The 25,000-nt window shown below is 43.8% G+C and overlaps 1 protein-coding gene across 1 annotated transcript in view; it reads right to left on the bottom strand.

The window, feature by feature from the left end:
- Positions 1-25,000, bottom strand: part of arid5b (AT-rich interaction domain 5B) — a 143,059-nt gene that overhangs the window by 52,089 nt on the left and 65,970 nt on the right. Inside the window, exon 4 of the mRNA XM_083787540.1 lies at positions 23,332-23,562. Coding sequence (XP_083643666.1) covers positions 23,332-23,562 — 231 coding nt within the window. The remainder of the gene's footprint in view (positions 1-23,331; positions 23,563-25,000) is intronic.

Here is a 25,000-nt window from a genome sequence, read left to right as displayed (position 1 = left end):
ACGGGGGTTAATGCTGAAAGCTCTGGGTGTTGAGGGGCTGTCTTGGTTGATACGTCTTTTCAACATTGCGTGGAAGTCTGAGACAGTGCCGAGGGAGTGGCAGACCAGGGTGGTGGTCCCACTTTTCAAAAAGGTGTGTGCCAATTACAGAGTTATCTCCGCCTCCCTGGGAAAGTCTACGCCAAGGTACTGGAAAGGAGTGTGCAACCGATAGTCGAACCTCAGATTCAAGAGGAGCAATGCGGATTCCGTCCTGGCCGTGGAACAACTGACCAGATCTATACTCTTGCAGGGATCCTGGAGCATGCATATCCGGTCTACGGGAGTATGGGGTATGGGGGACCTTGTTGAGGGCCATCCCATCTCTGTACACCCAAAGTGAGAGCTGTGTCCGTGTGCTCGGGAGTAAGTCGGAATCATTTCCAGTGGGGGTTGGCCTCCGCCTGGGCTGCACATTGTCACCTTGTTTGTGATTTTCACGGACAGGATCTCAAGGCGAAATCGTGGTGGAGAGGGTATACGGCTCGGTGTTCTAAGGGGTGCTTCACTGCTTTTTGCAAATTATGTGGTCCTGATGGCACATCAGTCCAAGACCTTCAGCTCTCACTAGACCGGTTCGCAGTCGAGTGTACGGCAGCTGGGATGAGGATCAGCCTCTCCAAATCTGAGGCCATGGTTCTCAGCAGGAGACCGATGGATTGTGCAGTCCAAGTATAGGGAATGAGACATTACCCCAGGTGAAGGACTTTAAGTATAATTATCAGGTTTTTCTTGTTTACGAGTGGCAGGGAGGACGGAGAAGGAGTAAGCCAATCGGAGTGGCAGGAGCGGTAATGCAGTTGCTGTACCTCACTGTTGTGACGAAGAGAGAGCTGAGTCAGAAGGCAAAGCTCTCTGTCTACCGAGCAATCTTCTTTCCTACTCTCACCTATGATCATGAAGTGTGGGTCATGACCGAAAGATTAAGGTCGTGGATACAATCGGGCAAAATTAGTTTTATCAGACGGCTGGCTGGCATCTCCCTTAGAGATAGGGTGAGAAGTTCAGTAACACGAGAGAGACTCAGAGTAGAGTCGCTGGTTCTTCTCTTGGAAAGGAAGCAGCTTAGGTGGTTCGGGTATCTGGTTATAGGATACCTCTCAAGCGTCTCACTAGGGAGGTCCTCGATGCAGGTCCCACTGGGAGGAGACCTCGGGTCAGACCAAGGACCAGATGGAGGGATTATATCGCCACACTGGCCTTGGAACACCTCAGGATCCCCCAGGAGGAAGTTACTAATGTTGCTCTGGAGAGGGAAGTCTGGAGCTCTCTGGTGGAGCTGTTGCCCCCGCGACCCGACTACGGATAAGTGGTTGAAGATGGATGGATGGATTGATTTATGTATGTACTAGATACGTTTGTGATGTCTACCATCTACCCACAAGACTATTTTAATATACTGTAGGAATTTATATCATATATAATGTACACACATTTTAATGTTATGTCTGTGTAAGTACTATGTACAGTATGTACTTGTGTGTGTGTGTGTGTGTGTGTGTGTGTGTGTGTGTGTGTGTGTGTGTTGCATGTACACACACGCACGCACACAATAAACTAGGTCAGGCATAGCTCCATATGCAGCCCTGAACCAAGAGAAGTCTCATAATTAAATTGTGTATTAAACCTTTAAGTGACATTTTATTTCGGGCTCAAAACCATACAGCGGAAATGTTTTATTACTAGCGCACGGGAGGGAATTAAGAAAACAAGGTTGAAATGAAAAACACGAGCAAGCCCTCAGAAAGCTCCTGAAAAGAAAGGTTGCAATTTTTCTTTTCCTTATGAATTATGTATACATAGCTGTAAAGTAGTCATATGGGGATACAAGTAACTCTCAACTCACTATCTCCGTATCTCTCTCTCTCTCTCTCACTCTCTCTCTCTCTCTCTCTGCACTTTGCTTAACACATTAAAAATCAATGCATAGCATCCTTTAGTGCATTGCTAGAATGTTATTTCGACATCGAAAATATGCAAATGATGGTCAAATACTTGGAATTGACACTTTTCCAGATTAGAACTTCTATGCTTCTATCATAGACTGTAAAAAATATGGACAAAGCGTTCCCCGGGTCTAACATGGACGTAAAATGAAGCCAATAATTCCTTGCACTGTAAGTCGCCATCTTTCTAGATCCGTGGCCCAGCTGGCCATTGGCTGGCCCAGACAACGAGGCGGGACTTCCCCCCTTCTTCTCCGTTGGTTTTTATTTTGACTCGAGTGGGTGGGGGATCCCGATCATAGACTGTAACGGTAGCCACGCCCCTCAGAACATGCGCGACTTTATGGTAATTTATTTTATAAATGGGACCATAATTTTCCAAAAATAATATTATGACATTAGAAATGAGACTTTAAACTAGTGACTGGAAGCAGAAAGTATTCATGTTTATTAAGGTAATACAGTCTAGGTGAAGTTGGGCCCAAATACATGGACCTCTATGGGGCTATGGGTTTTTTTGGGTCCAGTGACAGCGCCACAACAGGCCATTATATGAACTTTCATTTCCTTAGTGGCTTCACGAAATATCTGTCTGACTGCCCCCTGGCTTCTATGCAGATTAGAACATCTCTGGCAGATATGTTTTGTCTATATCTGGCTTACTGTAAATCGCTCTGGATTAAGAGCGTCTAAATGAACTAAATTGTAAAATTGTGTAAGTCAACCCCACCGACATGGATAATATGGTCTTTCATGTGCACACAAAAAAAAGCATGCAGGCTTAGTGTTGAAAGGTACACTTCAATAAGAACTGCATCAACATTATTTTCTTCCCAGTTCCCAGGGGTCCTTGGGAGGGGGGGGGTCCCCATCTAGATGACTGGTACTATCTAAAGAGAGCATCTTTCAGAATGATGGGCGTCCATGGCCTATAATGCAAAATAAATAGCCTAAAATGCATAGGGTTCTTGAAATGAATCACCCGCTACAGTTAGTGCAACTAGGATATTACAGAATGTAGGCTACATTCAGATATTGGACAATGATAAACAATTTCTCTCTCACTCACACACACGCGCGCACGCACGCACACACACACACACACACACACACACACACACACACACACACACACCTTGATCCTCTCGAGTATTTCCTGCCAAGCATGACTTTCATTTAGTTAGCCAGAGAGAGAAGCCTAATTAATTCAAATCACAGAGGAGAGCAGCATTACTAAAAATACCATTAGCAGCAGCACCACTCCAGCTGACTCAAAATGTCACATCTTCATCACACATACAAGCATATGAACACGTGCACACACACACGCGCGTCACGCGCGCATGCAGCACGCGTGCACACATACACACACACAAACTATAAGGGAGCGATGGAATTAGCAATTACACACAATAATTTTCTTGCTCGCATATTTTTGTAGATTAATGTCCTACTTAATCATACAAGAGTGTCACACAAAAGTAGTGAATATATACAGTACATCCTCCAAGCTCACAATGCATTACAATGCAATGCTTTGTGAGCTTGTACATCTGCATCTGCTAACACACACACACAACACACACATGCACACAAGCGAGAGAATTAGCAATTACACACAATCATTTAAAGGTATGCTGACATGATTAGGGTCACCTCTCTCCACGAGATGTAAAAAAAAACTGCTCCATCCAGAATAGAGAATGAATGCATTAGCCAGTCTTGTTGAAAACAGCACAATATCTCTGATTAACATGAAAGGGGGTCTTTTTTTATTAACTGTAGCATTTTAACTGGCCCTCGACATTCGGCACAGCTGTGTTGACATCATAGGAACCAGATGCTGAGTGCTGAGTGAATGAAGCTAGCTTATTTCATCACAAGAGCTAAACCCCAGCAGGCTCCCAAGTGTGTGTTCAATGCGTCCCTGTGGCGTTTCCACAGGTGAAAGTGTTCACAGCCCTGACCACTTAACACAGCAGCCTGTGTGCAGATGGGTGGGCCGCGTGCATTTTATAGTTTAATATCAATGATTAGAATTGTGTTCTGGCTTGGATCAAGGTAACTAAGGCACTAAAGTATGGTTTTCCTATTCATCTTAACACATTTATTTGTGCGTGGGTTTAAAGAATACCATGACATTTTTTTTTACTTAATTATTTTTTAATATTCATGTTTTGTTATCAATATAATCGTAGTGTTTAGACCAATTATTACCCATTACCCATTATTTGGGGGCACCAAATGGGCCCCAGCCCCACAGGTTGGGAATGACTATGCGCGACAACATAATATCTCTCTCTCTCTGTATCGCTTCCTCTCTCTCTTTCTTTCTCTCTCTCTCTCCCTCCTTCCCACTGCAACCCCATCCCTCCCTCCCTCATCCCATCCTCCTCTGACTCTCCAGGAGACTGTCAGACTAAATATAATATTCACTTCATAAATGAATATGGAACAGCAGTGCTGCTGCTGCTGCAGTGCCCAAAAATACTCAGGCCACCTGGGGCAGTGCTGAGCGCCTCTATTTCACCAGACTCCCTCCTCCTCCTCCTGCTCCTCCTCCTCATGCAGGGAAGAAGCCATGCAAAAAAGCTGCAAGCGAGTTGGAAATGTTTTAATTGGCTTGTATTTTAACCAATTGGGCTTAGAAATCGTCGCTATCCAGTAGAAACCTTGTGGTACTGTATGTCCAAAACCCTTCCTTTTTTATTAAACACGTTCTAAAATAGTGTAAATAGAGGATCTACTAGCTGACAACGCGTCACGTCACTAGTTTCACTACTTTTGTGTGACACTTTTGTGTGAAATTTGGAGATATGTGGTGTCGGCTTGAGAACGACTAAGTGCAATCGTAAAATCTAGAGCACCGATTTAAAACTGGACCCTGGTTTTCATACTCTCAGTTAACATTATTATTTACAACACAGATGGCATTGCCAAAGTCTCAGATACAGCAGAGAAAGGAAAGGAATTATTTCAAAGTACTGACAGTTAACACAGAGGATTGCCACTGCGGACGGGACGGCGCCTCAAGCACCGTCCACAATGGCCTGGACTGCTTCAACAGAACAAGACCTGAAGGTCCGGAAGGCACTGCATGGCATGAGGAGCCCTAAAGAGGCTACTGTGGACTCAGTACTGCTGTATGGGGCGGAGACATGGACCCTCACAGCACAATGGATGGAGTCTACACAAGAATGCTATGAATGGCACTACATGGACGGACCACTTCAGAAATGTGGTCCTAGTACCACGGGTCACAGACAAAGTCAGAGAGAGAAGGATGAGGCTGGCCTGGCAGGGCACTGTGTCACGCACCCGGAACTAGTGGCAAGCAAACTGGCACTATGGGAGTCCCCAGAGGCAAATTCAAATGGCGACAAACAGCAGAGGGCTCTGTTTTATCCTTTTTGTTCCGATATGTTCCCAGATTGCCTAAATAGATGCATTGCAGTGCAGCAACTTGGCTAACAACACTGTATGGCACTGAGTGTGGAGGGCAGCAAGTCAGGAGGCGTAAGTTGGTGTTGGCTCATCCTAGGACACTAGAGACCGGATGGCGGCCTGTTGCTCGTTCTCTCTTTTCCAGTGGTGCGTCTTTGGTTTCATTCTACTAAAAGCAAGCTCTACAATGGGTAATGGGAATTGCCGACAGATTCAGCTGCGGAGCTCTGAATCTGTCTTGAGAGATTAGTGTTGCCTAGGCTGCACTCTCGCTTTGCATTTTTCTATTCTTCTACTCTGGCGTGTCATATTCTGGGGTATATCGGTTAAAGTGTTTAAACCGATGTTAATGCTATATTAACCATTTTCTTCTGGAGACCCCCTGGTACACTATCAATGACCCCTGGGAGTTTCAGGGCCCCACTTTGAGAACCACACTGGTCACTGGTATAGTATATTATGTACTAACTATTATGTAATAATATGTCATATCATGTCATGCTATGTTATCTTAACAGGATGTTATACAGTATCTCATGTTATGGTGTAGTATATTATGTAATAGTCATGTTTGACTATGCCCCCACTGGCAGGCAGTTGACTGGACTTATAACAGATTTGAAACACACAGCAAATAAAACATAATTAAACACCATTCTAAACTATTTCCCTCAAAACAATTTCACCCTTGTGTGGCTTAACGGTGCCTTCCGCAGCTCACAAATCCCCTTCCAAAGATTCCCTCCCAAATTAGCCACTGGGGAGAAGATAGATTTACACAGGCCTCTGGAGGGGCAGCTATTAAGAGGGGTCCTGGCTTTGTAGGCCCACAGGTAATGACTACAGAAAACAGGAGCCACTTTGAAAGGTAGCATACCAGGGCTAATCAGATCACACTGTCAAACAGCTATTGTCCTCCTCTGACATTCTACCACTGCCTTCCCTCACTAATGGAGCTTTACACAGGGGACAACTGAGGTACGAAAGAAAGTGAAGGAGAGAGAGAGAGAGAGAGAGAGAGAGAGAGAGAGAGAGAGAGAGAGAGAGAGGGCAGAGAGAGAGGGGGCAGAGAGAGAATGTAAAAGATGAAAGGGGTGAGCATGCAAATACCAGATAGAGAGAGTTAATGCAAAAAAAAGGGATGAGACAGAAGTGTAAGGCTGTGGGATTGAATTGATGGATGGAAGGATGGATGGATGGATGGATAGGGGGTTGATGAATGTGTGGAGTCTGTGGACGATCTTGAAATTCAAGCCCAGTTAAAAATCAGGACTTGCAGCAGACTGCAGCTGTTATACTGCTCTATAAAATCTGGTCCTGTCTGTGGCAGGATGGGAGATTGTCTGTTCAAGTGAGAAGCATCTGATTGAAGTGTTATCGATTAGCCTCCATTGCTATAACCACTTAAGCCCTTGTTTTATACTTCCCCATGTGACGGTGTCCTGTGGCAAAATGTGTCACATAGTGGGCTTGTTGACTGACTATTTTCGCTATTTAAAAGCTCTAGAATGCGCCAATGTTCCCATCTAGACCACCGGATAATCAGCAAAGACCTCCGAACATTGCACGTTTTATCCAAACCATGGAGAGCTCCGTAGATTTCGAGTTATTCAGCTTTTTAGTCAGCCTGTATAAAGGGAGGTGAATGGCAGCACGGTTGCGCAATCCGGTCTAGGATCGCTAAAGAAGGAAAGGCCAAGCAAACAATTACAAATAAATAGAAATCAGCGATCCGGTCCAATAATAAAGCTTATCAGGCGGAACGTTACGCCAGAAGCAGTTGCCGGTTGGATTCCTACTGGCTGAACCTTCCGTCAGAAGCATGGATAACCATACATGGACTGCATCAACACCTATATATATGGAGCTGGCCTGACATTCCATATGTTGATCCTACCCCTCCCGTCCTTCCTGTTCTGACATTCCATATGTTGATCTGACCTCATCAAACCCTGTACACTCAAGAGACGCTCCATATATGGCCAGTACAGAATTGCGGCGGAAGCCATGCAAGGTACCAACCAGCACATCGGGAGCAATTTGGGGTTCAATGTCTTGCCCAAGGACACTTCGACATGTAAACAGGTGAAGCCGGGATTCGAACCGACGACCCATGGATCATTGGACGACCTGCTCTACTGTATCTCCAGAGCCACAGTCTGTGTATAGACAGGGTGCGAGTTATTAATACTTAGAGATATATCACTAGACGATGTGTTGTAACAACGTTTCATGAAGCTGTCGATCAGCACCAGCAGATGATATTGTCGTTGTGAGTCTAGGCTTACGCCTTTTATTGATTTTTTAAGGGATAGAAAGTAGGCTGACAGGAAACGGGAGAGAGATGGGGGGATGACATGCGGTAAAGGCCGTGTCGGGTCCGGGTGTCGAACCCGCGGCACACCGCGACTGGATCACCAGTCCGGTGCCCAGACCGTTACGCTACGGCCTGGGCCCAAGTCTTATGTTTGACCTCAATTAGATGCCTTTGTGTGACAGTGTTGCTCCTGTAGTCTGGGCCTGTGCTTTTTATAAGTTCACATGCAAAGGCATACAGTGTACAACATAAACAATATCTATATATTTTGTCAACACATGTCATGATGATAATACAGTATGTGTGTTAACAAAGTATGTTTACTGTACAGTATGTATATGTTAGACTATGCTGTATCCTGCATGTCTTTGCATCCCTGTTTTCTTCATGTCATTATATGCAAAATCTTTCTAAAGTTTTGTGAAAACGTGTTGCATCATGACGTCTTGTGAGCTTGTAGATCGATTGTTTTCACTATTCGCTAATACGAAGATTCCAACGAGTGTTTTACTCTTGCTTTATTAAAGACAGGAGAAAATAGAAAGACAGAAATAACGAGCATAGATAAAACCATATAAGCACAGATCAAAGCTCTTTGAATTGTTAATATGGCAAATGGTGCAGACATATGTGCTGATAAAACATGCATGACCTTCAGTATCTCAGCCCAGACTGTGAATCACAGATGCTCAGAGAATAAAAGCATAATACACAACAGTGTTTAAAACATTATGGGTCAGTATCAAAAAGGCAGATTAAAAAAACACAGCAACACAGCCTGAAAGTTCCACAAAACATTCTGTTCTGTCATCATTAACTTGACATGCACAAGATAGGCTCAATGAAATACTGAATGACAAGGAAAACAGCATATGGTATGTGCTGCTAGTCTGCACAATAGTCCAATAAAAAAAACGAGTTTTGGGGCTGTAAAAAAAGGTATGAAAACTGCTGATGTATAAAACAGCACTTCAATATGAGAAGCTGCAGGGCGGACTCTGTATTGTGATTGTGTAGTTCAGATGGAACCAGAGAGACAGGACCCAAAACGACAGGCATTAGTCGCACATTTCCCCCTTTACATATCATGTGACTGATAATAACATAATTGTGAACGGCAGTGAACTGTCACTTACACATGGCTAAACAAATGCTATTTGAACATCCACAGAAATGCTTATTTATATGAATAGTGGTGCAGTGGGAACTGGAAGGGAGTACAGCTTTCCCATACATATCATACGACTGCTACGAGAGGGAGCTGACAGTTATATGTTAGTGTTATACTAAATGAGTCCCATTGGTGCCAAAATGGAATGCCTGTTGCCCTATTTTCCCATGTAATATCATGCAGTCATGAGCACTGCAGGGCTCTCCGTGCATTGCCGGCTAATTACACGGTGCCCACACCATAAACCAGTCATTATACAGTATGACATTGGATTTCTTTACTAAGTGATCGTACAATCCGTTTTCTAAGTGTATAATAATTAAAAGGCATTATGTATGCTCTGAATAGATCACGGCTACACAACAATTCCCACTATGAAAGGTTTGGTACAATACCGTATGTTGGACAGCTACAGTATAATCATGTTTGGAATAGTGAGACCGACCATAAAATAAAATAAAAAAGCCTTTGCGGTGGATTTTCTCTAAATACATGAACGTCGAGTGAATTGTCTTAATGGCCGTCAGTATAGCATTTTCCACAGATCCTGTTAGCTGCATACTATCAGTGTTATTTTATACCCCTGCTGCTTTCTATGCATAACTTACCAGTCCGTTGGAAGCCTGCGCTCGCATTTTACTTGGAAATGAACCTTTCTGTTATTTTCGCAATGCAGTCGCCTGCTTTTTTATTTCACAGTAAAATCTGCTGTGCTAATTTACCCATTTGTAACCACAGTTTGAATGTCTATTGGCTTTGATTCTTGTAAGGTTACAGGGAAATTAAAGGTTCCAAATAATGCAAAACAATGTGCCCCTGTGATTGCAACCATGCACTTGGTGGGAGGAGAGAGCTAATCTTTTTTGCAGGGAATTAAAATGCGCAGATGTAACTCAAGAGACGGTATTTTGGGAAGTTGGACTAATCAAAGGGCTGATTCACTGAGGTCATTTTCTGGAACTTCATTCTAAAGACAGGCCATCTGGACGGCATGAATAACCTATGTTAACTAGACGCACACGCACGCACGCACGCACACACACACACACACACACACACACACACACACACACACACACACACACACACACACACACACACACACACACACACACACACACACACACACACACACACACACACACACACATGCTCCAGCAGCTCATATGGAATGTAGTTTTGTAATAAGTGTTCCTTGTTTTTTGGGGAGTAAAATGCAAACAGACGTGGCTTCACACAAACGGGCTGCTCATGACTGAAGGCTCTTCTGCACAAACTGAAACAATTTCACAACGTGTCCCTCTGAGGCCAAACCGAAGCCAAGAGCTATGAATAGCACTTGGAAATATACGCTCACTGTACGCAGTGGAGAGAAAATTATCAACGACTTAGCTTGACTCATACAGTATACTGTATATCGTTGCTGTCGGTCAGAAACCTCTTATCTCCATGTTTTGACTTTTTTCTATAAATGAATGCCCTACTTGATCATACTGTACCACAGCATCACACCAAAGCATCTAAAGTAGCAGATCTACAAGCTTGAAACACCGCTCATCTGTGTATTTTGCTACTTTGGAATATGAATCCTGAAAAGTAACAGTTTTGGACATATGAGGTTTCCACCCGACAGAGACTATATAAAAAAAAAAAGATTGTAGGCAGGGAAGTGACTTGAATGTTAAACTATAGTTACATTAGTTGTCCTGCGCTCATAAATCACACACAATAGTTGCATAGTATCAGATAATTGCATGCCTTTGTTTAACATTGAGCTATGAACATCAGGTGATCTTTTTTCCCCAAATGGCTGGATAGATAGCAATTTGAATTAACAAAATGTAATCTTTTCATCTGCACACAACGTTTAGCCATACCACCCATTCCTTTTCAGTCAGAGACCCTGGCTAAGAATTCAGTCTGGAGTTGCAGGCTCATGAAAACATATTGCCTCCCCATCATGCGGCAACCCGCCACATGAGAAGACCTTTTCCATTTATGAGGATCAAACTTTGATTTGATCTGCTTTAGGAGGCCTCTGTTGTTTGAATATCCCACTGAAGTCCATTCCAAAGGGGATATATTATCTTCATTAATGTCTATCCAACCAGGGAAATAACTGTGAGAGAAATCAGAGCAGGGTTTGTATAAAGTACACTGTATACAGTGGGCGAAAGTATACTCCATTTTGCTTAACGTATAAACATCATGTCGCCGCAAACTCTGTTGGTATGTCGATTGACATTCCTAGAATTGTGCAATAGATATGACTGCGATATCTACAGTATGTGTAGACAAAACAGGACATGAAACTAGATCAATCAGCTTTCTGGATGGTGGATGTCCAATTTTGCCATTTGACAGTAATTCTAGACTCTGAGAGAGTGCTTTTCAGAATACAATAAACGGACTGAACGCTGCATGGCTACAGTACAGCACATGACTTGGACTGGTATGGAATCATCACATTCAACAGCTCAAAATGTGTCAGATTTTGCTGGCGGTTAGTGCTAATTTCAAACCCCACAAGAAAGATGACTCCATTAAATTCTGTGTCTCCCTTTGTTAAGACTAAGCAATTAATACAGTAACACAGCGATCATTATGCTGTGTGTGTGTGTGTGCGCGCGTGTGCATGCGCACTGTTACTATACTTGTGAGCAAAGTTTAGAAGAAGATATTGTGAAGACACATTTATAAAATGTGTGTGTGTGTGTGTGTGTGTGTGTGTGTGTGTGTGTGTGTGTGTGTGTGTGTGTGTGTCCGTGCACCAGTACAGATTAGTATCTTTCCCAGAAATATCTAATGATTCATTTGTTCTATCACAACATGCTGTCAGCAGGACTCATCTTCTTCCAAACGACACCCCCCCACTCGTCAGTTCCAACACGTCATAATTCCACACGTTGTGAGCCTGCAGGTCAGACATCATTGTGTGATATAGTAGAAATAGTAAATAGAACGCTTCTCGATTATTCGATTCATTGAGAAAGTCATCAATAGAATAATCGCTACAAGAAAAGAATCAGTAATAATTCCACGACCCACTGAACAGGCCCGTTTTCCTCCCACAAACACCTGTGTTTGTATGGATGCCCAGCCAAGCTGGATAGGCACCACGGTTTGCCTTCATTATCTCTGCTGGTTTAGCATAGTGACACAGTGACATTTCTCCAGTGGTTATTCAAATTAAAGCCATCCCTCTGTTAACAATATCTAGCACTGTACTATTCCCAATTGCATTCACTTGTCACTGTAAAGTAGGCATACAGTAGTTGCAATAATAGCCTTTCATTACTTTACCGTTATCAGCGGTTGTAAAAACAAATTAAGTACTAATGCTAGTCTCGCAATGTCAATATCATCCACTAGACCACTCGTGCTGACAGCTTGTGGTTTAAATTGAAGTATAATCAAACACTACTTTCTACACACGCACGCTCGCTTGCACGCATGCATGCATGCAGAGCTATTTTCATGGAAACACAAATAAATTAGGTATTTCTATAGATTTCTAAAGACAGTATGTTACTGGTTACCTATCCATTTTGTGCCTCATGGCACATACTTACAGTATAAGACCTTAGATGTATTACTGTAAGTAGTAAATACCGGTAGGTTTATAAAGATGCACTCAGTTTGAGTCAAGGGAGATGAACACACTCTGTCTGTCTCATACCAGCTTGTACATACTGTATGTCTTCCTCTCTTCCTTCAACCTTCTCAAAGTGGGGTTTGGGATCCCCAGCAAAATAGTTGAGTTAGGAAATAAATGGACACTTTTAAGTCTGTAACTCTGACAGTGTACAAATGGAACCAAATGGACATCTTTGGTTCCATTTGTACACTCTCAGAGTTATGGGGATCCTTGAAATGAAAAAAAAAGTCTGGGTTTCCGAGGCTACTGCCGACTGTATGCAACCCTGTGTTGGTGCCTTGGTCTGATGTAAATTATAACAGATTAACATGCTCAGAACAATAGAGGGCTATTGATATTAAATAGTACATAGCGTTTAGTATGCATGCATGTCACCTCATGCTCCTTGCTCAATATGTGAAAACAAAGTTCTTTGAGGAAGTCAATAACATTCCAGCATGGTTTACTGTAGTCACTCCACTCCCCCCCCCCCCCCCCCCCCGAATGGCGGATAACTCATTTTGGAGGAACCCTCTCTGTAGGCTGTTTGGAAGAGAGACAGAGAGAGAGAGAGTCCTTACCATATCTCTCCCATTACACCGAGGGCTATCAATAATGATAATGCCTCTCATTGGTATGCACTGTTGATCGTAATTAATCGTGCACACCATATTCCTGTCACACACTAACAGGCGCACACACACGCGCACACACGCACGCACACGCCTGCACACACACACACACACACACACACACACACACACACACACACACACACACACACACACACACACACACACACACACACACACACGCTAACACGCTGCACTGCGGACTCTGGCGATAATAACATGCACAGAATTCTTGTCACACACTTCAGCTAGCTGCACATTAACCACAACATATATTTCACTTGCAAAGCACTCCAGTTATGATAATTGAAGTGATTTTGTTGATGGTTATATTAATTTTACATATCCTTGACTGGCCTCAAAATGCTTCCCTGAAAGCCAGCATTGCCAGACAGCTGTGTCAGGTTTTGAGGCGGCACAACTCAAAGGGATCAATGTACTCTGGTTTCCAACCTTTAGCAGGGCTGGCCACTTAACCCACAATATATCAAACAACCAATAGTCGACTTGGGTTAATGGAATAATGTATTTAGCAGTTTTTAGATAGATCTACTGTATCTATCTATCTATAAATGCACCATGTCTCTGTATGTCTGTACGTGTGTACGTCTGTAATGCCAGCAACTCGAGAATCGTTCGCCCCACCAACTTCAAATTCGACACATGCGTTCCACACCACCACAGGGAGTGCAGTGCCTGGTGTCGAGCCGGTCGGACTCACGGTTGTCCAGAACCGCCACAAAAGGCCTCTGCCCGGGCTCTGGACACAGCCCCTGCCCACTGTCCATATATGGAGCTGGCCTGTTCTGACATATTTGGGCATGCCTGACACAGAACTCCAAATATAAAAATATAAAGGGACACAGAGAGACAGATACAGAAATCTCCATATATGGGCATACAAGGGACAAAGATAGATGGGTGGAACTGCATAGACTCCAAATGTGGACATGCCTGACAAATAACTCCATATATGGGCATAAAAGGGACACATAAAATAATAACATAATAACTTACGGCCGAGCTACACCAAGCGCGTAAAACGCGCATACGCTCAAACGCACTTTTAGATCCAGTCCTATTTTATTTCTGCGTATGCAGGGCTCGCGTATCCGCGTATTAACCCTGTGTTATACTTTGTTATACAATGGAGGCGTACAAAAATAAACTAAATTGTTGAAATAATCATGATATTGATTTTGAAGTCCTATTGCCCTGCCTTAGCCCTTTCTTGTATCGTTCCTACACACATTCCTGCTTTATATATTTTCCATCCATCATCCATCCACACGGAAGCCCGTCTTTCATTTATTTGGTTTATTTTGGTACATCGTCCAAAATGTACCATTTTGTGCTAAGAATGATGTGGTACTGTATGTTCAGTATCTGTCTATATCTATATGGCACTCTGTCACTATAGTTAGTGACACAGTACAAATATATATACCGTATCCTATGTTTTTCACTTCTTGGAACAGCTCCCATCATGTGCAGGAAGTCAGTCGGCAGCACTTGAGGGGAGTTGCAATCTATTAATTAATACAGTTACATCAACCTGAAACACATTGAATAATTCACCTTCAACACCACTTTACACCTGAAATTTTGTATAAAAATGCCCACTCAACACTGTGTGCACTAGTCCCAGAGAGCGAGCTGAGCGTGCACATGCATACATGTGTATGCATGCGCACGCATGTGCATGCACGCATTACATGCAGGCGTGTCGCTGTCTCCTCTGGTTTGGTCTAGTAGGCTGATGGGTGAGTCACAGCTACAGCCAATGTCCCTGTAACCAGCAGTGGTGGTTACTTGAACCCCAGTGTCCATATTCTAGGGTGTTGGGACGCATTGTGAGCTTGTAGATCGGCTATCTTTGGTGAAAAGATCTTTACCAGTGGCTTGAAAAGCATTGGTCTATGAATACCCATGACATATCGTCATACTGACTCGTACTTCTGATTGGCTGCCTTTCTACGAAACCCATAGAGGGGGGGCCCAACAAGACACGTAGTTGAAACGGTCGCGCGAGCAGAGCACACCGGAGCACACCTGCTGATTTAACAGTAACACATTCGGACCCCCACGCCGACCTCCCCAGGGACCCCCGTTGGACCCGCCGATCCGCGGACCCCCACGATTTTGACACATGAGAGATGTTCTTTGTACCTGCCAACTGCCAAGCCAACGTCAACACTAAAACCGACAGCTGTGCGCATGAGGAGCGACATATAATGGCTTAGAGAATATGCTACCTGAGAATGCACAAGTACAACCAAATACAAATACAAACAGTCCATTTGTATTTCCATCAGAGTTTATTGTTATAAAAGGGTCCTTTGGTTCCATTTGTAGTAGGCTAAGGCTACACTGTCAGTTACAGAGTCACCTCGACAGATCCTGTTGATACTCATTCAGTGCCACCTGCTTGACAAGTGTAGAGGTTGTGCCATTTATGGCTATTGTGACAAATACAAGGCAATTCAAATCCATTGTGCACGTCATGTGCACCCTGGATTAGATTATATATATATATATATATATATATATATATATATATATATATATAATTATTATTTTTTAATCAAATATTTACATTTCATAGCACAATTATGGAGATATAAGGCAGCCACTGGTAATTAACTGATAATTGATCAGTTCTTGTTTTACTTGTGTAATAGCATACTTGAGTAAACGCATTGCCATCAATTTATACCAAAAAAGAATACCAAAAGTAAAAGTACCGATTTTGGAATCATATGTCATTGTCATTGGACTATATGATCACTGAAAGGGCCTTTCTGTGTGGAGTTTGCATGTTCTCCCCGTGTCTCCTAGGGTAGGTACCCTCACAAAAAACATGCAGTAATCCTGGTCTCTGGACTGCCTCCCCTGGCCAATCGAATCGGTGGAATAACGTGTTCCTTCCACACGCTATGTCCAACCGGGGAAACTCACCCCGCCAGGTGAAAAGAAGCGGCTTGGACTCCTCATGCATTGAAGGAAGCATGAGGTCAGTCCGTTGCTCTCCCCAGGGTGGCAGAGGGAGTGTAGAGCCCATGATTAGATAGACACTGGGTGAAAAATGGGTTACAAAATCGTGGGATAACGATTTAAGAAGTAGAAGCATCTGTATTTAATTATTTTAACCTGCATTTTACCTTAGTTGTAATGATTATTTATTTGAATTAATTTGAGCACTCTAGCTCGTTATAGTTGTTTGTGTATTGTCTGTGTTGTTTGTGAAATGTATGCTTTGACTACTGCAAACCAAAACTACATGCAGGTACAGTAAGAATCAAGGAACCTGAACCTGGTTTCTCATGTGAAACATTGCGTTTGTCTTTGACAAAATGAATTATTTTAGCACAACTCGCAGAGCTGTGGGTTAGTGGTTAGACAGGCCCTCTCATAAGTGAAAAAAAAACCCCACACAGTTTCAATCCCCAGAACAGCAAATATAAGCATTGACAGCGACGGGTCCTTGAGGAAGACACTAAACACTGGAACCTCTTTGTGTCGTATTAACGTTTAATACTCTAGAGTAGACAGCCAAATAACATGTTGCATGCTTCGCCGAATGGCCACGCCAGCCATGTGTGTAGGTCACAGCTTTCACAGCGGCTTCCGTGCATTCCAACAAGTGGTGGCGGTGGTTTTTCATTTCAAAATGAAATATCACTAACGTCGTCTTAGTTTAATTAAGCATTTTTTGTGGGACCCGTTTTTTCCCCTTCTTCCCATTGTGGGTCCCAAAGCCCCGACATTGGGAAAGACTGACAGAGGCTGAATTGAAACCAGATGAGAGAGACGATATGGTCCAAAAAACCACTTAAGTGATGATTTCTCCATAACTTTTCACTTTTAGGGAATTAGCTCTTATCCAGTGTGACTTATGGGTGAACAGAGATGTTCCCGTATTATTACACACAGTCAGTATACTGTACGTCAGTCGGCGGGTTTTCAAAGATTTCATGTCAAGGGCCCCAAATGAATATGTATTAGGTCAAGGACGTCCCATCTGAAAATAGTTTGTGCCAGGTACCATCATAATTAATTTATTAACATTAAAGAAAATACTTTGTGAGCTTTTTATAAATTTATTTTTAGTGTGAAAAAATGTGAAAATCACCTGGAGGTCCCTGGCACAACATATCTTTAAGATGGGGGGGGGGGGGGGGGGGTCCTTGACATGAAACATTTGAGAACCACTGGTATACAGTACATGGCTTAAGAGGTTAAAGCTATTAACACATTTACATGAGTGTTTGTGTTGTTACTTTATACTATATTTCAGAGGCTCATATTGTAGCGATATACAACATGATCCACAACACAACAATATTTATAAGGAAATTTAACTTTTGCTTGGATACTTTAGGTATATTTTGATGCCAATATACTTTTGTACAAAAAAAAAAGTACAATTTCACCCGTAACTACTAAGTATTCCTATTGTGGTATTGCTACTTTTAAATCTGAGTACTTCTTCCACCGCTGCTTCAAGTCTCCAAAGATGGAAAACCATCCTCTGGGCTAAATGTAGCAGCTAGTCTAAAAACGCTACAGATTTTACGCCAAGTAGCCGTTATCCCAAGCATGAAAAACAGGAATTTTCCTTTCTCCATTCCTCCATTTCTCAGTCCCCCACCACCCCGCCCCTCCATTCCTGCTTCTCTCGTCTCACATTTTCTCATCTCTCCCTGATGTATTTCAGAACATATCCCACCCGAAATTGAATTTGTTCTCTTTGTAATAAATCCAGCATGTAGCTCAGTCTTACATGAACAATGACTTCATGCTCTGGGCTCAGGGTTAGCTGTCTCCATAATAAATTCCACCCTTAACTGTAACTTAAACAGCCAGCGCTGCTGCCCTCTAGAACACTTGGATTGTGTTTCGCTGGCTGCCAAATAGATTCTCTTTGAATTCCTCCTGAGGAGAGCAGTTAAAAAGAACAATCAGGGGAGGTGTGTGTGTGTGTGTGTGTGTGTGTGTGTGTGTGTGTGTGTGTGTGTGTGTGTGTGTGTGTGTGTGTGTGTGTGTGTGTGTGCGCGCGCGCCCATGCGGGCATCCCAGGGATCCATGTGTGCAAGTGGACATATACTGTATACAGTACATACAGTATGTACCCAGTTTGGAGAACAAATAGGCAGAGGAATTGTTAGATATAGGCTTACAATTAAGAAAAGGGGTAAGGAGCAGTCATTTAGAGGTTATGTTTATGGTTTAGGGATAGAGTAATGCCTAATTTATACTGAGAAAAATACAATAAGAAAATAGCATTTCAACAAACTCAGAAATAGCAGATATTAGGGATGTCCCGATCAATTGTTTTTGCTCCCGATCCGATTCTGATCATTTGATTTTGAGCATCTGCCGATTTTTCCCGTTCCGATATTTATATTTTATAGAACACGTTTATGCCATATGACAATAGCACAATATCCCAAATCACAGACAATATCCAGTCTAATATCATGATACGAATATAAATTTGATACTAGGGATGTCCCAATCACGTTTTTTGGCTCCCAAAAAATCTGAAAATGACGTGATCGGCCCCGATTTCCGATCACCCGATCCGATCGGGACAACCCTAGCATATATACAAGCTTGTGGATCCAGTATTTTCAGCTTTAGGGTTAATGTAAAAAAAAGGAATGTATCAATGAATTCATGAAACTGCTGTTCCTAAAACGCTGATGTCCTCACAAGTATAGTAATACCAGTAAGACACCTTAAAGGCGAGAAAGCGACTTTATTAGGGGGGAAAACACTAAGACAAAGGAATCAAAAACTGTGGAATGAACTAGCTGGGGAGTGCATTTCACATGGGGTTGGAGCAGACCATTGTCTGACCACGGACTTCCATGCTTGCTGCTTCGCATCGAGGATACAGCTTGACCGCTTCGTGCTGTGGTGAAATCACCGCGAGCCTCAGGTGTCCTCTGCGAGACATGTTTAAGCTGAAGCAGCTAGCATGGAAGCTAACGTTGGTCATATGGAACCTTTCCCTCCGATATTGCACACAACCATGCTGTTATCCACGCGTCCGTCCAATAGCTTTTAAATGTAAATGTCCCATCCACGGAGCAAAAGCGATATATATTCATTGATTCGTTTGGGATTGGGCTTTGTTGTTGTTGTGCTGCTGCTGCTGCTGTGCCGGGTCGGTGTGCAGCAGCCTATTCAGTACTTAAAAAAAAAGGTGAGGATTGCCAGAGTATGGCACGATTGCCAGAGTATATGGCACGAGTGAAATAAACTTTTAGTGGAATGCGCCATTGCGCTACAACACGAATCGCCGGCGTGTGTGTGTGTGTGTGTAGTGGCCATGTGTTGCGTGTGTGCAGCATTACATGAAGAGTGTGATGTGACGGAAGCCTGTGACAGGCTTGAGCGTTGCAGGCTTCCTGCACGTTTGTATAGTAAGTGCGATTTGCAGTCGCAACAACAGCTTGTGTGTGTGTGCATGCGTGCATGCGTGTGTGCATGCGACGTGCGCGAGAGACAGAGAGAGAGAGAGACGCCACAAAGCCATCTGTCAGTCTTGGTTACAGCTCATTCCCAAAGCAAAACAGAGCAGTGCAAACAGGTTTGTGAATATTACCCCGCTGCCATCTGAGATCATTTACACCATTTGAACTGCATTTCCACTCACACAACACTCACTGCTCTTTCTGTATTTGTCTTGGATGAATAATCTGCATTGGGTGGGCAATCTGGAGCTGTGGCCGAGACCAGCTGCCCACAAGAAGACACTCACACATGCACAATCCCGAACACACACACACACACACACACACACACACACACACACACACATGTGACAGAAACCCGTACACATGTCATATACTGTACAGTGTACACTACACCCACTCACTCAGACACACACACACACACACACACACACAGTCACACAGTCACACACACACACACACACACAGACACACACGTGCGCGCGCACACACACGCAATGCATACAGCTACGTGCGTAGTCTGCGTACACATACATACAGGAACATGCTGGGAACAATACTCATAGTATGTTATGATGGACTTAATATTAAGTTATAATGGATGTACGGTCTCTTGTAAATCTGTTGATGTTATGCTCTCTTTCTCTCTCAGATTCAGCCTTTATTCAGACAATTTTACCTCATTGTATTTGTATTGTTATCCATACTGTTCCAGGAAGCGGCTAGTACAATAATGTCACCGTCTGCATTGTTGCTACCATCATTAAGTGTTAGTGGAAGAGAGTACAAATAGATACATTTGGTTTCATAAACTCTTCAGAGTTAGATGAACACTAAGGACCTTACTGTGTATCGTCTGTGCATGTGAACACCCTTGGTTTCATAAGCTCTTCAGAGTTAGATGAACACTAAGGACCTTACTGTGTATCGTCTGTGCATGTGAACACCCTTAGATTAACACTAAGGACCTTACTGTGTATCGTCTGTGCATGTGAACACCCTTGGTTTCATAAGCTCTTCAGAGTTAGATGAACACTAAGGACCTTACTGTGTATCGTCTGTGCATGTGAACACCCTTAGATTAACACTAAGGACCTTACTGTGTATCGTCTGTGCATGTGAACACCCTTAGATTAACACTAAGGACCTTACTGTGTATCGTCTGTGCATGTGAACACCCTTGGTTTCATAAGCTCTTCAGAGTTAGATGAACACTAAGGACCTTACTGTGTATCGTCTGTGCATGTGAACACCCTTAGATTAACACTAAGGACCTTACTGTGTATCGTCTGTGCATGTGAACACCCTTAGATTAACACTAAGGACCTTACTGTGTATCGTCTGTGCATGTGAACACCCTTAGATTAACACTAAGGACCTTACTGTGTATCGTCTGTGCATGTGAACACCCTTAGATTAACACTAAGGACCTTACTGTGTATCGTCTGTGCATGTGAACACCCTCTTCAGAGTTAGATGAACACTAAGGACCTTACTGTGTATCGTCTGTGCATGTGAACACCCTTCAATCTGGCACTATATGGTATGATGTTGCTGTCGGGTGGAAACCTAGTCCGAGACTGTTCAAATTAAAAAATGCCAAGAATATCAGATATGCAAGCTCAAAACGCGTCACAATGTGACACGTTTTGAGCTTGTAGATCTTCTATTTTTTTCTACTTTTGTGTGACACTGTAGTATGACAAAGTACGGCGTTGATTATAAAAAACACACACATAAAAAGTAGAAATATGGAGATTAGAGTTTTCTGCCTGATAGCAACCAGTAAGATGCCCTGAGGGCGAGAAGCGACCTCGCCCTAAAGGACGAGGTTGTGCTGAAACAACAGGTCTGGGATTTTTTTCCCGGGCCTGGTAGGGCGTAAAATGTGTGCTAATTAGTAGAATTTTCGGGCCTGTTGAAACTTCTAGTTTTCACCGGCTGTGCTAATAACTTTGGGGCGTCTAGAGTTTGAATGGACAGGTACACTATCAGTCAAGGACTGACAGGTTGTGCAGGTTTTCATAGTAATATGCGACCTACCGTATGGTCGCAATGATGATACAAAGAAGGTCACATATATGTAGTTGTAAACAAACAAAGCACAAATACACACATTCACAGTTTCACACACAGTTGGATATATACAGTACACACATGGATATATACAGTACACACAACATACGTACTGATGAACACTTGCACACGCACACCAATATGCACGCATGCACGCAGAAACACACTGATCTGATTGCATGTGCCATATGCAGTTATGGAATATTGTGACAGAAAGTAACCATAAAGGCTTTACATATACTCATATACTGGACTGTACTTACACCCCAGTGTACAGTTAAAGCCACAATCCGGAGGTTTTATGTCTGTTGTCTGTATATCGGTCTCCAGATGGAGAGAGGTAATGTCCCAGCTACAATAAAGATGGTGACACATCCGGTGTCCAAGCCGTTTGTGCCATCTGCTTCACATACTTTACTGACAACTGTCAACTAGTAGGTTTCCGCAAGCTCAAAGTGACACGTTTTGAGCCTGTAGATCTGCTACTTTTGCTATTTTTTTCAATTTGAATCCGGAAAAGGAACAGTTTTAGACATATGAGGTTTCCACCCGACTACAGCGGCGATATACTCTAGCATGCAGGTTAGTTCAAATATGAAGCATCAGGTTAATTCATGCAGGATAGCTGTGTAATAAACTATCTATCTGCTGATAGAATACTTTGAGACACACATTTAAACAGCTTTTGGGGCATGGCAAAATCCCTCATTGTCTTGGAAGTGCAAAGGTGTATGTTGGGCTGGGGGGGGGGGGGGTTGGTTTTGTCGGAGGTTGGGTGCATTAACTCAGCCTCTAGTGAATGCCTAGTTTTTTATTCCATCCATGTTGTTGTACATATTTTGTACTGTACTGCCTTGATGACACTGCTAATTTTGTTGTAGGTTGCTCTGCTCCGTATCATGACAATAGCCAGAACTGAATAGGCTTAGTGCATAGCTGTAGTCCTGTGTTGCCAGAAGAAGAATTTAATAGGCTGTGTGCATAAATAGTCCTGTGTTGCCAGAATAAGAATTTAATAGGACCCCCTTGAAAACGAGATGCTGCATCTCAAGAGGCTTATCCTCTAGTCAGTGAAAGTCAGTGAAAGAAAAATAAATAATAGGCTGTGTGCATACATAACTGTGTTTCCACAATATGGCACACAGTACCTGGGTTTTCAGTTCCAGTACATTTTCCCATAGTTTCATTTGATTGCAGATTAGATCTGAACCGGAAACACATGGGGAAACCTGCACAAGACCTATTTAATTGACTAAATATTATTAATGCATCTCATTTACATCAGGCGGCACCCTTGATAGAGAGACCATCTGGTAATCAGAAGGCCACCGATTCGTCTCCCGGCCCCGATCTATGCGTCAAATGTGTCCCTGAGCAAGACACTTAACCCCTAATTGCTCCCCCCTGAGCGCTCATCACAACCATCTGAGCAGCCATCAGCTGGCTGAGATTGAAACCGAATTTCTCTTCCCTTCATCTCTTGGGGAACATGTCACAAGCGCTTTAGACCAACAGCACTGAAAGCAGCCAATATCCAAACGCCTGTTTGCTACAGCATGTGTACGTCATACGGTATGTCACACTCACCAAACTCGTCGCACACGCTCTCGTTGTGCAGTAGCGTGGGGTGGTCGAAGGTGTCCCGGCAGTAGAGGACGTGCGTGTTCTCAGACAGCGAGGCGATGCCGCCCAGCGCCAACACCACCTGGTCTGTTAGGAGGGAAGGCGGACTTTGTCCCAGCCGGGCCAGAACCGACCGGTACCGGCAATACTGAGGGTAGGAGAGGACCAGCACTTTCTTCTGGGTTGGGTCTTCACCTAGAGAGAGAAAGAGGAGTTAGGTGAGGACTCCCTGGTGGGGATGTACAATGCAAGAGAATGTTTTATTTACCATATTGTGGTGACCCACATCTAGAGACTATGAGAGACATTCACCCGAGGGGTATGGTGCCTTTAAGAGCACGGGGGAAAGATGGAGGACTTAGTGCTTCCGGTTCCGGTTGTTGTTGTTGTTATTCTCACTACAGAGAGTCTGTATTGTATTTATGTGGAATCTACAGTAAACTACTCACGCAACTTGGGTTTCCTGTCTCGCTGTTTCCCTCTCCACATTGGTGACCTTGACTGTGAATTCGAACACGGCCACCCGAACCGGCACATCAGCCTCCAAGTGGGCAGGTTTAAGACGGTCTATAGAAACCAGCTTCGACACTGCCTCCCCCAGTCCTATGTCCCTAGGGACCTACCAGTGGCCAAATACGTGTTTATTAGGCACGATGCACATCGGACTCCGCTGCAGCCCCCCTACGACGGGCCCTACCGGGTTCTGGAGCATGGTGCGAAGAACTTTGTGGTGGACATGGGAGGCAGGCCGGAGCTGGTTTCTATAGACCGTCTTAAACCTGCCCACTTGGAGGCTGATGTGCCGGTTCGGGTGGCCGTGCCGCCGCGTCGTGGGCGTCCCCCGATTTTGCCCCCAAAACCGGCAACGCCCCCTCCTCCTGAACTTGATCCCCCTCCCGCGAAGCGCAGCTGTTTTGGACGCTTAATCCGTCCCCCACCGCGTTGACAGTTCCCTTTGGGAATGCGATTGTTTTTTTTGGGCTTTATGCTGTCTGTGCACCTTTATGTGGGTGAATTCTGGGGGGGCCTGTGTGGTGACCCACATCTAGAGACTATGAGAGACATTCACCCGAGGGGTATGGTGCCTTTAAGAGCACGGGGGAAAGATGGAGGACTTAGTGCTTCCGGTTCCGGGTTACGGTTGTTGTTGTTGTTATTCTCACTACAGAGAGTCTGTATTGTATTTATGTGGAATCTACAGTAAACTACTCACGCAACTTGGGTTTCCTGTCTCGCTGTTTCCCTCTCCACAATATAATCTTTCTAGAGTGACATGAAAAGTTGCTTTTGCTTTTACGTCTGGAGACTCCCGTCCAGGACAGGCTTAAGTAATCATTAAAGGACCAAGCAGTCCTGAAAGGACTTGTTCCTTCCGCCAAAAACAGCAGTTCTGGCTGAACCGTGCAGTCGGTTTTCGCAAAACTTGGCAACATGCTAGAGCCATGTGACATGGTTACAAAGCTGATCTGTGATCGGGTTTCCCTGTGGGAGGAGGTCAAAAGGGAGGTGAGTGTAGCAGTGGCTCAGAGCCTCTGCCTGATGGCCTCAAAGGTCTAATATCTCCCCCGGTCCAGAGGGATATCCCTTTTGTCTAGTGGTTAAGATGTTGGACTTTCATGCGGGAGGCCCGAGT

This window comes from Protomyctophum parallelum (genome assembly GCF_964188405.1).
Source record: "Protomyctophum parallelum genome assembly, chromosome: 17".
NCBI classification, from domain to species: domain Eukaryota; kingdom Metazoa; phylum Chordata; class Actinopteri; order Myctophiformes; family Myctophidae; genus Protomyctophum; species Protomyctophum parallelum.
This window is presented reverse-complemented; position numbering and strand designations above follow the sequence as displayed.